The following is a 12,902-nucleotide window of genomic DNA, read 5'->3' as shown; positions in this document are numbered from 1 at the left end:
GTGAGAATACGAGCAGGTTGGTGGTGCTGTCTACAGTGATGGAAAAGCCAAGGGGATGACAGGGTTTGGGTGGGGAGATGAAGAGTTCTGTTTTCAGATTCATGAGCGGGGGTCTACGGTCCCCATTGAACCAGCCACCCCTCCCTCACGTCACCGCCTCCAGGCCCTCGATGTGGACTCTGTTTGTGCTTGCTCTTTGTGTGGGGCCTGTGCAATGTCATTTTGTGCTTGCAGATCGCAGTGGGGCTGACTAAACCTCCGCCATGTCTGTCACACTAACCGCGGTGAAGAGAGTGCAGAGTTCTCCAAACCTATTGGCCACAGGTATTCTTGACTCACTCCTGGTCTGGGCTCCGATGGCTCCCATGAAAAGCATGAAGCATGGGCACCTCTGTAGTCCGATGAGCAGTTTTTCAGGAACGTGGTGTGGGCTGCAGTAGGAGTAGCAGTAATTGTATCTACTGTGTCCCTGTTGAGGGCAATGCATTGTACTAAGCCTTGGGGGAGTGTGCAGAAGCACAGGACACATTCTCTGCCCACAAGGAGCTTCCTCTCTAGAAGGGGAGGGAGGCAGAGAAATAGTCACCAATGGAAGAATCAAAATAAATAAAATGGAAAGTAAAAGTGTTATTTCAGCGGTTTTGTACCCAGTGGTTTAATGTGGGCTGACAATAACCTTGGTTTTTCTTTTTGTTTCAGGGCGGGACTCACAGTCTCCAGACTCAGGTAAAAGAAAAGAACCTTCCAAACTCAGAGTGTTTCCTTAATCCCAGCAAATGTGGCTCCTTTGTGCCGTCTGGGGCCCCACACGCTGCTCTGGACAGCCCTGTGTCCAACTCCTGGGGACGGACGGTAGCAGTACAGTATGGATTGAGCCCCACTGGATGCAGAGCACTTTATTGAGTGTTCACCGGGTGCAGAGCCCTGTACTGGGCACCCACCAGACACAGATCACTGTACTGAGTGCTTGGGAGAGTGCAGTAAGTTAGCAGACATGATCCCTGTCCTCAAGGAGCTTACCGGCTAGTGGGGGAAAACAGGTGCCGCAATCAATTAGGGGTAAGAGGAAGCAGTAGAGTATAAATGTCGGTACAGAAATGCAGCAGTAGAGTGGGGGCGAGGCACAAACCCAGTGTTTAGATGGCAGGGAAGTGTTGAAGTGGCTGTTGAAGGGACATAGAGAGGGGAGATAAGGAATGAGAAGAGAAGTGACACATTGCCTGCCCACAATGAGCTTCCACTCTAGCACGGTGGAACCAGTTGGCATCCCAGGATATGTTCTCTAGGGGACCGGCCAGGGTGGGGCTGATGCATCCAATAGCTGCTTATGCTTTTCTGCCTCCCCAGAAACTTGGAGGGCTTACAATGAGCGAGCCCAAGAGCCGCTGAGCGGAGATGCGATTTATTCATCACTTGCAGCAAAAGGATTCAGAAGTGTCCGGCCCAACTTGCAAGACAAAAAACCTTCTTCCCAGGTACACTCCCCCTTCTTCTCCCGCTGTCCTCTGGCATCCTGCACCTCTGGGGGCCTTTCAAAGGCTTTGATTCACTGTTTTCTGGCTTTGCTTGTATCTCCTCTGAGTGCAGTGTGGCTTCAATCAATCAATCGTTTTTATTGAACACTTATTCTGTACAGAGCACTGTTCTAAGCACTTGGGAGAGTACACTATGACAGAGTTGGTAGACATATTCCCTGCCACTATGACCTGACAGTCTAATGGCATGTTTGGCTGATGAAGCACAAGTACCGAGAAGCAGCGTGGCTCAGTGGAAAGAGCCCGGGCTTTGGAGTCAGAGGTCATGGGTTCAAATCCCAGCTCCACCAAATGTCAGCTGTGTGACTTTGGGCAAGTCACTTAACTTCTCTGTGCCTCAGTTACCTCATCTGTAAAATGGAGATGAAGACTGTGAGCTCCCCCATGGGACAACCTGATCACCTTGTAACCTCCCCAGCGCTTAGAACAGTGGTTTGCACATAGTAAAACGCTTAATAAATGCCATTAAAAAAGGGGGATGGTCCCAGCTACCACCAAGAGATGTGCAACTTGAACTGCTTCTGCCCTGACGTGACTAACATTGGCTTAGGCCATTTTAAAGATGGTGCCTGAACCAGACTTTCCCAAGAAGGCCACCTTGCATGGGTGACATCAGAGGGGGCAGTGCAGAATTGGATCTGGCTTGTAGTGCCTCCTGCCCAATCCTTCCCCCATCTGGGAACTGGGAGTGTGGTAGACTCCAGCTGTTGCCTCGAAGTGGAGAGGAAGGAGGGGCCCAGTGTGACATAATGACATCTCCTGTGGCATCGGGGTTGGAGTGGTCCCCAAACTGAATAGCCCCGGGACCCACAGAGGTCTCAATCTGGCCCTCTGGGCACTGCTCACCCCACCGATAACTGCCCTCGTCTCCTTTGTTCTGCCCTTCAGCTCCCATGGACCGCACCGCGGGCAGGGTAGTGGACTGAGGTCTTTCCACCCACGCGGCAGAGTTCTCTCAGGAAGTTCTGACCCCGAAAGGGCTCGGGGCTGACGCTGGGAGACCAGGGCTCCGCAGAGGCAGGAGAGCTTTATTTATGGAGTCGAGACATGTCCAGTTCCAGGGTTTATCTGATTTGCTGGAAGGGTTCAGGATATGAGGGCCAGCTGGCCAGGGATGCTCAGAGAATGTTGTGGAGCAGGGGCTGGGCATCCCGCCCACTGGCACCGTGGCACAACCGCATTGAGGCCTAAAGGACCTCCCGGAATGTCTGCATCCCCATATCTCTGATCCCAATGCGACAGGTGACCCACCAGTAGGATGTGTGGCGTTATGGGAGTGCTGACTTAAAGCAGCCAAGAGTCTCACCCACTCTGAAATCCAGACTCCTGAGGGGAGGGGGCATGGAGGTGAAGGAATTCCAAATCTCTTATTTTGATATGAGCAGCTGAGTCATTTGGATGGCTTATAAACCTTCTCACATGTTGCCCGTTCCTCAGCCTAAAGTACGTCTTGTGTCCATTTTGGGGATTTTGCTCCCACATATATCTCTGTGGCCCTTGGGGAGATGCCAGAGAGATCGCAGCTGTCTGCTAGTATTGGAGGTTTGACCAGGTGTATGCAGAGACATCTCGATGTCAGCACGGCCACTAATCAATCAGTGGTATTTATTAAATGCTTACTTGGTGCAGAAAACTGAACTAAGCACTTGGGAAAGTGCAGTGCAGCAGAGTTGGTAGTTTCAATTCCTGCCTACGAGGAGCTTATACTGCCCAGGGTCCTCTGTGTAGTCATCAGCCTTCAGGGGGTGGCCCTGGATCAGTCCCCAGAGTCAGTGCAAACCCGATTTGCTTGTATCCATCCCAGCGCTTAGTACAGTGCCTGGCGCATAGTAAGCGCTTAACAAATACCATAATTATTATTATCCACCGCACACGCCCGGCCATGGGGTCCGGCCCGCACTCGGGTCCTCTCCTGGGGGTCTAAAGGCAGAGTGATAGCCTGAACCAGGATGCTGTTTTGCACTCTGGGAGTCCCTGGTTTCCTCACCCTTAGAGTGGCCACAGGGAGACCAGCCGCCTTCAGCTTCTGCTCCTGCTAACTACCTGTCTCTCTCTCTCCTTCCTGCCACCTTGCTGTATGGGTGGTCTTAGCCCAAGAAGGGTCCCTGTCCTCGCCCCTCCCACTGTGCTAGATCGGCTGGCCTGGGTAGGTCCTCACTAGCCAATCGCGCGGCAGGCATAGGCTTAGACGGTCAACAATCGCCGCGGTGAAGATTGCCACGCCCTGGACGTCGGCAGACACCATGCACCGTCCGAGTGAGGAGGAGGCGGCGGCGGCACAGTGGACGGCCACGTACTCCCAACAGTCCACCACGACGGTCTCATACATGGAGACGGTCACTCACACACCGGGCACCGGACCTGCTCCCGGGGCAGATGGCTGGGCCCGGCAGGCATCCGCTCCGAAACTTCCTGAGGGCCACAGAGACCCTGCAGGGAGTCCCCCGGGGACCCTGCTCCAGTCCTCTCAGCTACCAGAAGCCTCAGCGTCCCCACCGAGGCCTCTCCCGCCCACCCGGGCCCCTGGGCCTGAGACCCACACGGCTTGCCTCTCGGTCCAGCTAGCTCCATTCTGCGACACTAAAACAGGACCTGGCCCCGAAAGTGCACCACAGCCCACTTGGCTTCCTCCAGAACCCAGCCAGATGCCTCTTAAAGATGTGGGATCGAGGCCTTCAGCTGCTGCTCCCGCCTGGGCACCAGGCTGCCAGCCGGTATTTCTGTTTGCCCGCCTCCTGTGTCGGAGCTGTCTTGAGTCTCCTAACCCATCCGTGCTGCCTCCAAGTAACCCCACGGGCGTGAGACTGGGCAGGGAGCGAGGGCAGGATGAGGGACGGGGGTCAGGAAATCGACAGAATTCCCCGATGCCCCTGAATGTATTATATCCCGAGGGTGAGGATTTCTGCTTCTACACCTCGGGAAGTGACTTGTTCTTCCAGCCGAGAGGCCTCTTCCAGAGTTTTTCAACTTCCAGATCTGTGGTGCCCAATCTGGTTTGTGTCAGCACCAGTCTGATTGGAAATCAGTCACTGAGAGACACCCCCTGGATCATCCCCACTGTCAATCAGTCGATCAACGATCAGTAGTATCGACTAAGCATTTACTGTATTCAGAGCACTAAATTAAGGATTTGGGAGACTGTGGTAGAGTTACCGGGGCCTGTCCTCAGAGAGGTCACAGTCTAGTGGGAGAGACAGACACTAAAATTACAGGAAGATGAAGGACCAGAGTGTAAAAGATATATACTAGGATGGAGGTAGAAAGAGCCAAGTGCATAGACCACCAATAGGGACACCAGGACACCTGGAGGAGCTATGTGCTAGATGCCCTCGTGGACACTCACATTCAAAGTTAAACTTATACTGATGCCACCCTCAAATCTTTCCTCTCCATCCCTGACTCTCTCCAGTGACCCAGCACAGACCAACTGACATCCCGACTCTCCCCTCTCCATCCCTTCTTTTTCTTCCAGTGATCCAGCAGAGCCCGTAGATCTGCCCAAACCTCTCTGGACCAGCTGGTTTTTCTGTCTTCACAGTTCCCTGTGCTCACCCTCTCTTCATAGATGGGATAGGAGCAGATGGGAGCTGTATAAAAGCCCCTGTAGACTGCGAGTAATTGATCAGACAGTTCGGTGTTTGGGTTGGATCGTTTGTGAGGGCAGAAACTGAATCAATCCATCAATCAGTCAATTGGGAAGCAGTGTGGTCTAATGGGCCTGGAAGCCAGAAGAACCTAGGTTCTAACCCGGCTGTGCCACTTATCTGCTGTGTGACTTTGGCAAGTCGCTTCACTTCTCTGTACCTCAGTTACCTCATCTATAAAATGGGGATTACTACAGTAAACCACATGTGAACATGGACGTGTCCAACCTGATTACCTTGTATCTGCCCCAGTGCTTAGAACAGTGCCTGACACATTGTAAATTCTTAACAAATATCATTAAAAAATCAGTTATATTTATTGAGCGCTTACTGTGGGCAGAGCACTGTACTAAGCACTTGGGAGCATACAATACAACAGTCGGTAGGAATATTCCCTGCCCACAGTGAACTGAAAACACTGCATGGACATCTCCTCTCTCTGGCCATGACCCTGCTCCAGCCCTCCAAGTCAGGCTTGTCCCTCGTGGACATCTTGACCACATTCTTGTGACTTGGTTTCCCCCAGGGCATACAGAAATGTTTCCAGCTCAGTCTCTCAGTAGGCACCCGTAGCTCCCAACCAGGATCACCTGCATTTTCCAGCCAAGATCCTGATCCCCTCCAGTAGTGATAGTATTTATTAAGTGCATACTGTGTGCAGAGCACTGTACAGACCACGGCAGATCACATAATGTAAGCTCTTAGTCGACGTTGTGGTTGATGGATTGTTTGCTGAAGGCAAACAAAATTCCACTCGTGAGAGGATCTGGACTTTGGCCTGACTGCGCTGCCTTTGACTCTTGTGTGTACGTGTGTGTTTGTTTGCATCGGTTTGACGTCTGCTCCGAATACCCCTCTGCCTCCTGCTGCTGTGTTTGCTAATTAACATGGGATTTACCTGCTCATTAACCTACACCTTCCCTTGGCAAGTAGATATGTGTTTGCTGAGCCCCGGACTGGTGACTCAACCTTGTCACAATGAAAGAGTGTATTGTCCATTCAGTATGCGAAATATTCAGTCCGCGGCTTTGGGGGAAGTAGGTTTGTACACTGCTCAGAATCGCCCTCATACCCACTCCCGCAACCGTTAATGCTCCGGGGAGAGAGTTGGTAAAGTACCTTTGTTCCCCTAGCCAAAAGCACCGGAGCTGGCGTGGGTCAGGGTCTGGATTGTTCTGGGCTGGGTGATTGAAATGATCACTTTGGGCCAGGGGTGCCAATGCTGTCTACCGAGGAGGCCCCTGAGACAGCCTTGTCTCCCCATCTCAGAGGACAAACTCCTTTGGGCCCTCCCAGGAGGGGGTGGTCCAGCCCATGGCAGAGGAGCAGGAGTGGATGGTAGAGTGATGGGGGCTTCAGTGAGTGGGAGGCAAGCAGGGGAGGGGGTGGATTAACCTGGCTTTCTGAGAGCCTGTGGAAGTGTGGACAGCCCCCCGTTCCACTGTTGACTGTGGTGGAGGGAAAGGAGCAGGGTTGACCGGACTCCAACCCCAGGTCCAAACGGACTGTCAGTAACTTGGGTAACCACTCCCGAGTGCTGTCCCTGAAGGGGGGGGTGCCTGCGGCCTGGTGCCAGCCAGGTCAGAGTCTGGTTTCAAACGGCAGTGGGTCCTTACTCCAGCTGGCCAGGAAGTCCTCAAACTTGTTTTCAGGGATGTGCCCTGGTCAGGGTCGTGCCCCGATCAAGAATGTACCCCGGTCAGGGATGTGCCTAATGCTAGGATGTGCCCTGATCAGGGGAGCGCACCGGTCAGGGACGTGCTCGATGCTGGAATGGGCTTCGGCCAACGACGAGCCCAGGGCTGGGATGCCTAAGTCTCTGTAAGATGATCAGCCTCCAAACCTCTTCCTCTTCCGACCGGATTTTCACCTCGTCGTCCCCGGGCTCAGTGACACGTAATCAATCAGTGGTATTTATTGAGCGTTTACTGCATGCAGAGCACTGTACTGAGCTCTTGGGAGAGTACAGATACAACAGAATTGGTAGACATATTTCCCTGTCCACAAGTAGCGTAGAGTCTAGAGGGGGAGGCAGACAATAATATAAATAAATAGTTTGTAATATATAATTTATAGATACTTACATAAATGCTGTGAGGCTGAAGGTGGGGCAGATATCAAATGCCCAAAGGTCACTCATCAAAGTGCAACATGATTCCTCCCACCTTTTTTTAAAAAATGGTATTTGTTAAGTGCTTGCTATATGCCAGGCACTGTACTAAGTGCTGGGGTAGATACAAGATAATCTGATTGGACACAGTCCTTGCCCAACATGGGGCTCACACCCTTAATCCCCATTTTACAGGTAAGGTAACTGAGGCAGAGAGAAGTTAAATGACTTGCCCAAGGTCTCACAGCAGACAAGTGGCAGAGCGGGAATTAGAACCCAGGTCCTCTGACTCCGTACTCTTTTTACTAGCCCTCTGCTCTTTTCTCATATTATTAATAATAATGATAATTAACTATCAAAGTGGTAACGATCATCGATACCAATAATAGAATTTACAAAAAGCTTCCTAGGTGCCAATGGCAGGGACCAGGGACTCCAAGGGGCCTGGGCAAATCACAGGCATTGGAGTTCCTTCTTTCCTGCCGTTCTCAGATGTGACGTTTCCCTCCCCAGGATGAGGTTGGTCCCTCTTTTGGAGGCACCTGATCTGCCCTCCTCATCTCGGGCACGGTGTTGGTGACCCAAAGGCCCGCCTTTGACCTCCAACATCCAGCCACCTTGCAGCCTCCTTCCCTGGGCTTGTGCCATCACCCAGGGGACACGAGAGAGCACAGTTCACTCTTTCAATCGTATTTATTGAGCGCTTACTGTGTGCAGAGCACTGTATTAAGAACTTGGGAGAGTACAGTATAACAATAAACAGATACGTTCCCTTCCCACCATGAGCTTAAAGTCTAGAGAGGGAGACAGAAGCAGCATGGCTCAGTGGAAAGAACCTGGGCTCTGGAGTCAGAGGTCATGGGTTCAAATCCCAGCTCCACCAACTGTCAACTGTGTGACTTTAGACAAGTCACTTAACTTCTCTGTGCCTCGGTTACCTCATCTGTAAAATGGGGATTAAAACTGTGAGCCCCCCGTGGAACAACCTGATTACCTTGTAACCTCCCCAGCGCTTAGAACAATGCTTTGCATATAGTAAGTGCTTAACAAATACCATCATTATTGTTATTACCACAGTGCTTAGAGCAGTGCTTGGCATATTGTAAGCGCTTAACAAATACCATTATTATTATTATTATTATCAATAATAATAGAAATAAATTACAGATAAAGGGAGCAAGTCACGGTGATGCAGAAGAGAGTGGGGAAAGAGAAAAGGAGGGCTTAGGGAAGGCCTCTTGGAGATATTCCTTCAGTAAGGCTTTGAAGTGGGGGTGAGTAATTGTCTGTCAGATTTGAGGTGGGAGGGTGTTGCAGCACACGAGCGAGGGTTTGGCAGTGAGATAAATGAGATCGAAGTACAGTGAGAAGGTTGGCATTAGAAAAGTGAAATGTGCGGGCTGGGTTGTAGTAGGAGAGTAGTGAGGTGAGGTAGGAGGGAGCAAGATGATTGAGTGCTTTAAAGCCAATAGTGAGGAATTTGTTTGGTGCATAGGTGGATGGGCAACCACTGGAGTTTCTTGTGGAGCAGGGAAACATGATGGAGGCCTGGCACGCTTGGCACCTCGGTCCCCAAAGGGCGGATCTTGTGGTCCAGCCATTGCATGCAAAGGCCACCCTACGTTCGTGGACAATGCCCAGATAGTGCTGCAGTGATGCCATCCAGCCTGATGGCCACTCTGGAGGGTGGCATCTCTGAAAACCTTCTGGCTCTGCTAGAAACCCCCTCCCTGGAGGGTCAGGGGTCTGGAGGGAGCAGGAAATGGCCCTGCGGCTGATGGGTTCTGGTACCAGCTTCCCTCTGGACTCACCTGACTCCTGCCCCAGCCCCTAAGCAGTGGCCGGGCCACCGAATCCTTGCTCCTTTCACACACATCTGTGGTTTAGGAGCAAATGGGCATTAGCCCGCTGAACCAAACTTAAGTCCTCCTTCAGCACAAACTTTCTTGTCATCCGAGCGATTTGGGGGAAGTAGCAGGTGGGTGGGTCCTGGAGCAGGTACAGGGCATGTTAGGGTCAGCGTCCTTCAGGGCCCGTGGACTTCAGTCATAACTTGCCGCCGCATGACGGGTCATGGGCTCGGCTTTCTTCTATCATCCTCTTCCCCCTGGTCTCAACTGGTGGATTTGTCCAAGCCCTCGTCTCCCCAAACTCGTTGGGAAAGTGGGCGCAGCTCAGCTATCCTCTGGGAACAAATCCTCGTCATCGGGAACCACAGGGGTGAGGGATTGGACTGGCTAGTGCCTGTCAGCGCCCCAACAGCCCACTGAGTTGGCATTGTTTTCTCTGCTCCAGTGGTGCAGTAAGGCTGGTATTTTGGTTTTGTTCTCTGTCTCCCACTTTTAGACTGTGAGCCCACTGTTGGGTAGGGACTGTCTCTATATATTGCCAACTTGTACTTTCCAAGCGCTTAGTACAGTGCTCTGCACACAGTAAGCGCTCAATAAATACGATTGATTGATTGATTGATTGATTCCCTGGTGCCAAACACCCATTTTTCCTGGGCCACTGGGACTGTGGAGGACCCAGGGGATGGGGGAGTGGTGAGGGGGGACCCTGCCAGCCCTCTGCCCTAAGGAATCCTCAGGCACAGCACTCGTCCCTTGAGCAGCCCTAAGCAGGTGCTCGCATCGGATTCTTCTGGCGGTCGCACGTGAAAGAATTGCATTTTAGCTCAGCAGACTTGAGGTGCAGATGGGCCGCATGGCAGAACTGAAGGACCCCTCTGTCAGGGAGAGAAGTCAGCTTGGTGGGATGCAGAAGGTCGTCAGCAAAATGGGAAGTGAGGGACAAGGAGAAAAAAACACGGGATGAAGGAGGCCGGCACATCCTTCGGAAGACTGTCAGACAGAATGTGGCGGCAATTATAGTTTCAAACTACAGGACCACGGAGCTGCAGTGCTGTCTTACCTTCTCTGTGGCTTAGAGAAGCAGCATGGTGGAGTGGCTAGACCACAGCCCTGGGAGTCAGAAGGTCATACGTTTTAATCCCAGCTCTGCCACTTGTCTGCTGTGTGACCTTGGGCAAGTCACTTCACTTCCCTGGGCCTCAGTTACCTCAACTGGAAAATGGGGTTGAGATCGGGAGCTCAAAGTGGGACAGGAACCGTGTCCGACCCTATTTGCTTGAATCCACCCTGGGGCTTAGTACAGTGCCCAGCACAGTGAGCGCTTAACGAATACCAGGATTATTATTAGTGGATGAAGCATGTTCCTGGGAATCAGAAGGACCTTGGTTTGCTCCGCCACGTGGCTCAGTGGAAAGAGCACGGGCTTTGGAGTTAGAGGTCATGGGTTCAAACCCCGGCTCCTCCACTTGTCCGCTGTGTGACTTTGGCCAAGTCACTTAACTTCTCTGTGCCTCACTACCTCATCTGTAAAATGGGGATTAAGACTGTGAGCCCCCCATGGGACAACCTGATCACCTTGTAACCTCCCCAGCGCTTAGAACGGTGCTTTGCACATAGTAAGCGCTTAATAAATGCCATTATTATTTATTATTATTCTGCATGACCTTGGGCAAGTATTTCACTTTTCTGTGCCTCAGTTGCTTCATCTGTAAAATGGGGGTTAAGACTGTAGGCCCCACATGGGACATGAACTGTGTCCAACTTAATTATTTTTTATCTACTCCAGCACTTAGAATAATATCGGGCACATAGTAAGTGCTTAACAGATACCATCAAAAAGTTCTGAAGTGTAACCATTGACATTAATAGAGAGGAACTGGGAGCTGGAGAGGCCAGAGTTGGGAATGTTGAATGATCTATGCTGGGTCACTGGGGAAGAGGCAGGGCTATTGGTTGGTCCACGCTGGGTCAGTGGGGGAGAGTCAGGGGTGTTGGATAGTCCTTTCTGGGTCCCTGGGGGAGAGTCAGGGGGTGGAGAGGGAATAGTCAAGTGAATTGGATGGTCCATGCTGGGTCCGTAGGGAAGAATCAGGGGTATTGGATGGTCCATATTGGTTGAGTTGGTGCGAATCAACGATAGAGAAGGGTAAGTCAGGGTTATTGTGTGGTCCATATTGGGTCCCTGGAGGAAGAGCTGCCAACCTATTTCCAGACATCAATGTGCCTTTCCCATGCTGGATATAGGTGGGCTGTTTGGTGACCCCTGGATTGAGTGACCAAATTATCCCATTTATTTTGAAGGGGGAGGTGGAGGGACAGGAGCGCAAGGCTGCTGTTGGGGTGGTTACATTCAGGTGGCTGACTTTGGGCTCAAGTTCTGAATCCCTGGGTGTCACGTTGGAGCCCCCAAATCTGATGGACCCCTGGAGGGCCAGCATGGACTTTGGAGGGTTCTGATCTCTTGGTGGTTCTGTTCCCTTGGCAGATAGGGGATGGAGGTCGGTCCTGTCTTAATTTTGGCTTTGAACTGGGTCAGTGCCCGCTTTCCTGGCAGAGGGTATCCGAGGGCCAACCAGTCACCAATGCCTCCATGAGGGAGGGGATCTCTGCCTTTTCCTTTGGCTCCTGCTCCTCCCCAGCCACAACTGCTGCTTGTCACCTCCTTTGTCCCCGGGGACATTGCAGGGAAGGAGGGGAGAGGAGATTTGCAAGGACCCCCATCTCTTCCTCCCTCTCTCCCTCCCTCCCTTCTTACCCCCCAATCAATGCATCTTCTTGCCTTTCACCCTAAGGCCCGGGACCCTGCTCCCTAGTTGTCTCCCCCCACCAATTTCTGCCCTTGGGGTGGGTGGGCATTGGGGACCCTGGGATGCCCCGCGGCTAACGGGTCTCCTTCCTGTCCCCCAGGCCCCAGTAGCTGTGAACGGAAACTCCAGCGGGACTATCGACCTGATGAGCCGCTGGCAAAGACCCTTTTCCCCATCTTCGTCCTACTCGCTGCCGGTGTCTCTCCGCTCCAGCCTCATCATGCAGCATGGCAGGGCCGGGGGTAAGGCCTTCCCCTCCCACTTCCCTCCTTTTCCTCCTCTCCCTCCTCCTCCTTCCCTTTCTCCTCCTCCACCTCCTTCTCTTCTTACCTCTTTCCTTTCCCTTTGCGAGTGTACGACAAACAAACCTACTTTCCCTGGCCTCAAGGAGCTGACCATCTAATGGGGGAGAGAGGCAGACCGAAATTGGAGACCAACAGTGGGGGCAAGAGATAAGTTGAGGCAGAACATGGTCAAGCTGAAGTCACCGAATCCACCATTGAATGAGCCCTGCATACAGTTTCGGAGGGTGGCATCAAGCATGTGAGGGCAATGGGTGGCTGTGGGGACTCTGCCAATCAGTCAATCAATGGTATTTATTGAGTGCTTACTATATGCAGAGCACTGTTCTAAGCACTTGGGAGAGTACAATACAAGAGATTTAGCAAGGAAGGTTTCTTAGTGGAGGGGGTTTGGACCAGGGCTTTTGGGATTGGGGAGAGCCATCCCAGTGCCCGAGCTATTTGCCGCTCTCCGGCTTGTCCCCACAGACCCTGGCGAGACATGCTTCCAGCCTGCCCGGGGTCCTGACAGCCACAGCCCCACGAGCATCATCCCGATCTGCCGATCCTCCGAGGAGGAGAAGAAGGTCACGGTCATCAAGGCTCCACACTACCCCGGTATCGGGCCCGTGGACGAGTCGGGCATCCCCACTGCCATCAGAACGGTGAGCAGCG

At 52.4% G+C, this 12,902-nt stretch overlaps 1 protein-coding gene across 1 annotated transcript in view; it reads left to right on the top strand.

Moving 5' to 3' along the window:
- Positions 1 to 263: 263 nt before the first annotated feature.
- Positions 264 to 12,902, top strand: part of SORBS2 (sorbin and SH3 domain containing 2) — a 79,752-nt gene continuing 67,113 nt past the window's right edge. Inside the window, exons 1-5 of the mRNA XM_038755072.1 lie at positions 264 to 324; positions 700 to 726; positions 1,348 to 1,475; positions 12,047 to 12,188; positions 12,717 to 12,892. Of these exons, the coding sequence (XP_038611000.1) occupies positions 264 to 324; positions 700 to 726; positions 1,348 to 1,475; positions 12,047 to 12,188; positions 12,717 to 12,892 (534 nt within the window). The remainder of the gene's footprint in view (positions 325 to 699; positions 727 to 1,347; positions 1,476 to 12,046; positions 12,189 to 12,716; positions 12,893 to 12,902) is intronic.

Source organism: Tachyglossus aculeatus, chromosome 12 (assembly GCF_015852505.1).
Source record: "Tachyglossus aculeatus isolate mTacAcu1 chromosome 12, mTacAcu1.pri, whole genome shotgun sequence".
Classification (NCBI taxonomy): domain Eukaryota; kingdom Metazoa; phylum Chordata; class Mammalia; order Monotremata; family Tachyglossidae; genus Tachyglossus; species Tachyglossus aculeatus.
The sequence above is the reverse complement of the archived record's forward strand: the minus strand, read 5'-3'. Positions and strand labels throughout refer to the sequence as shown.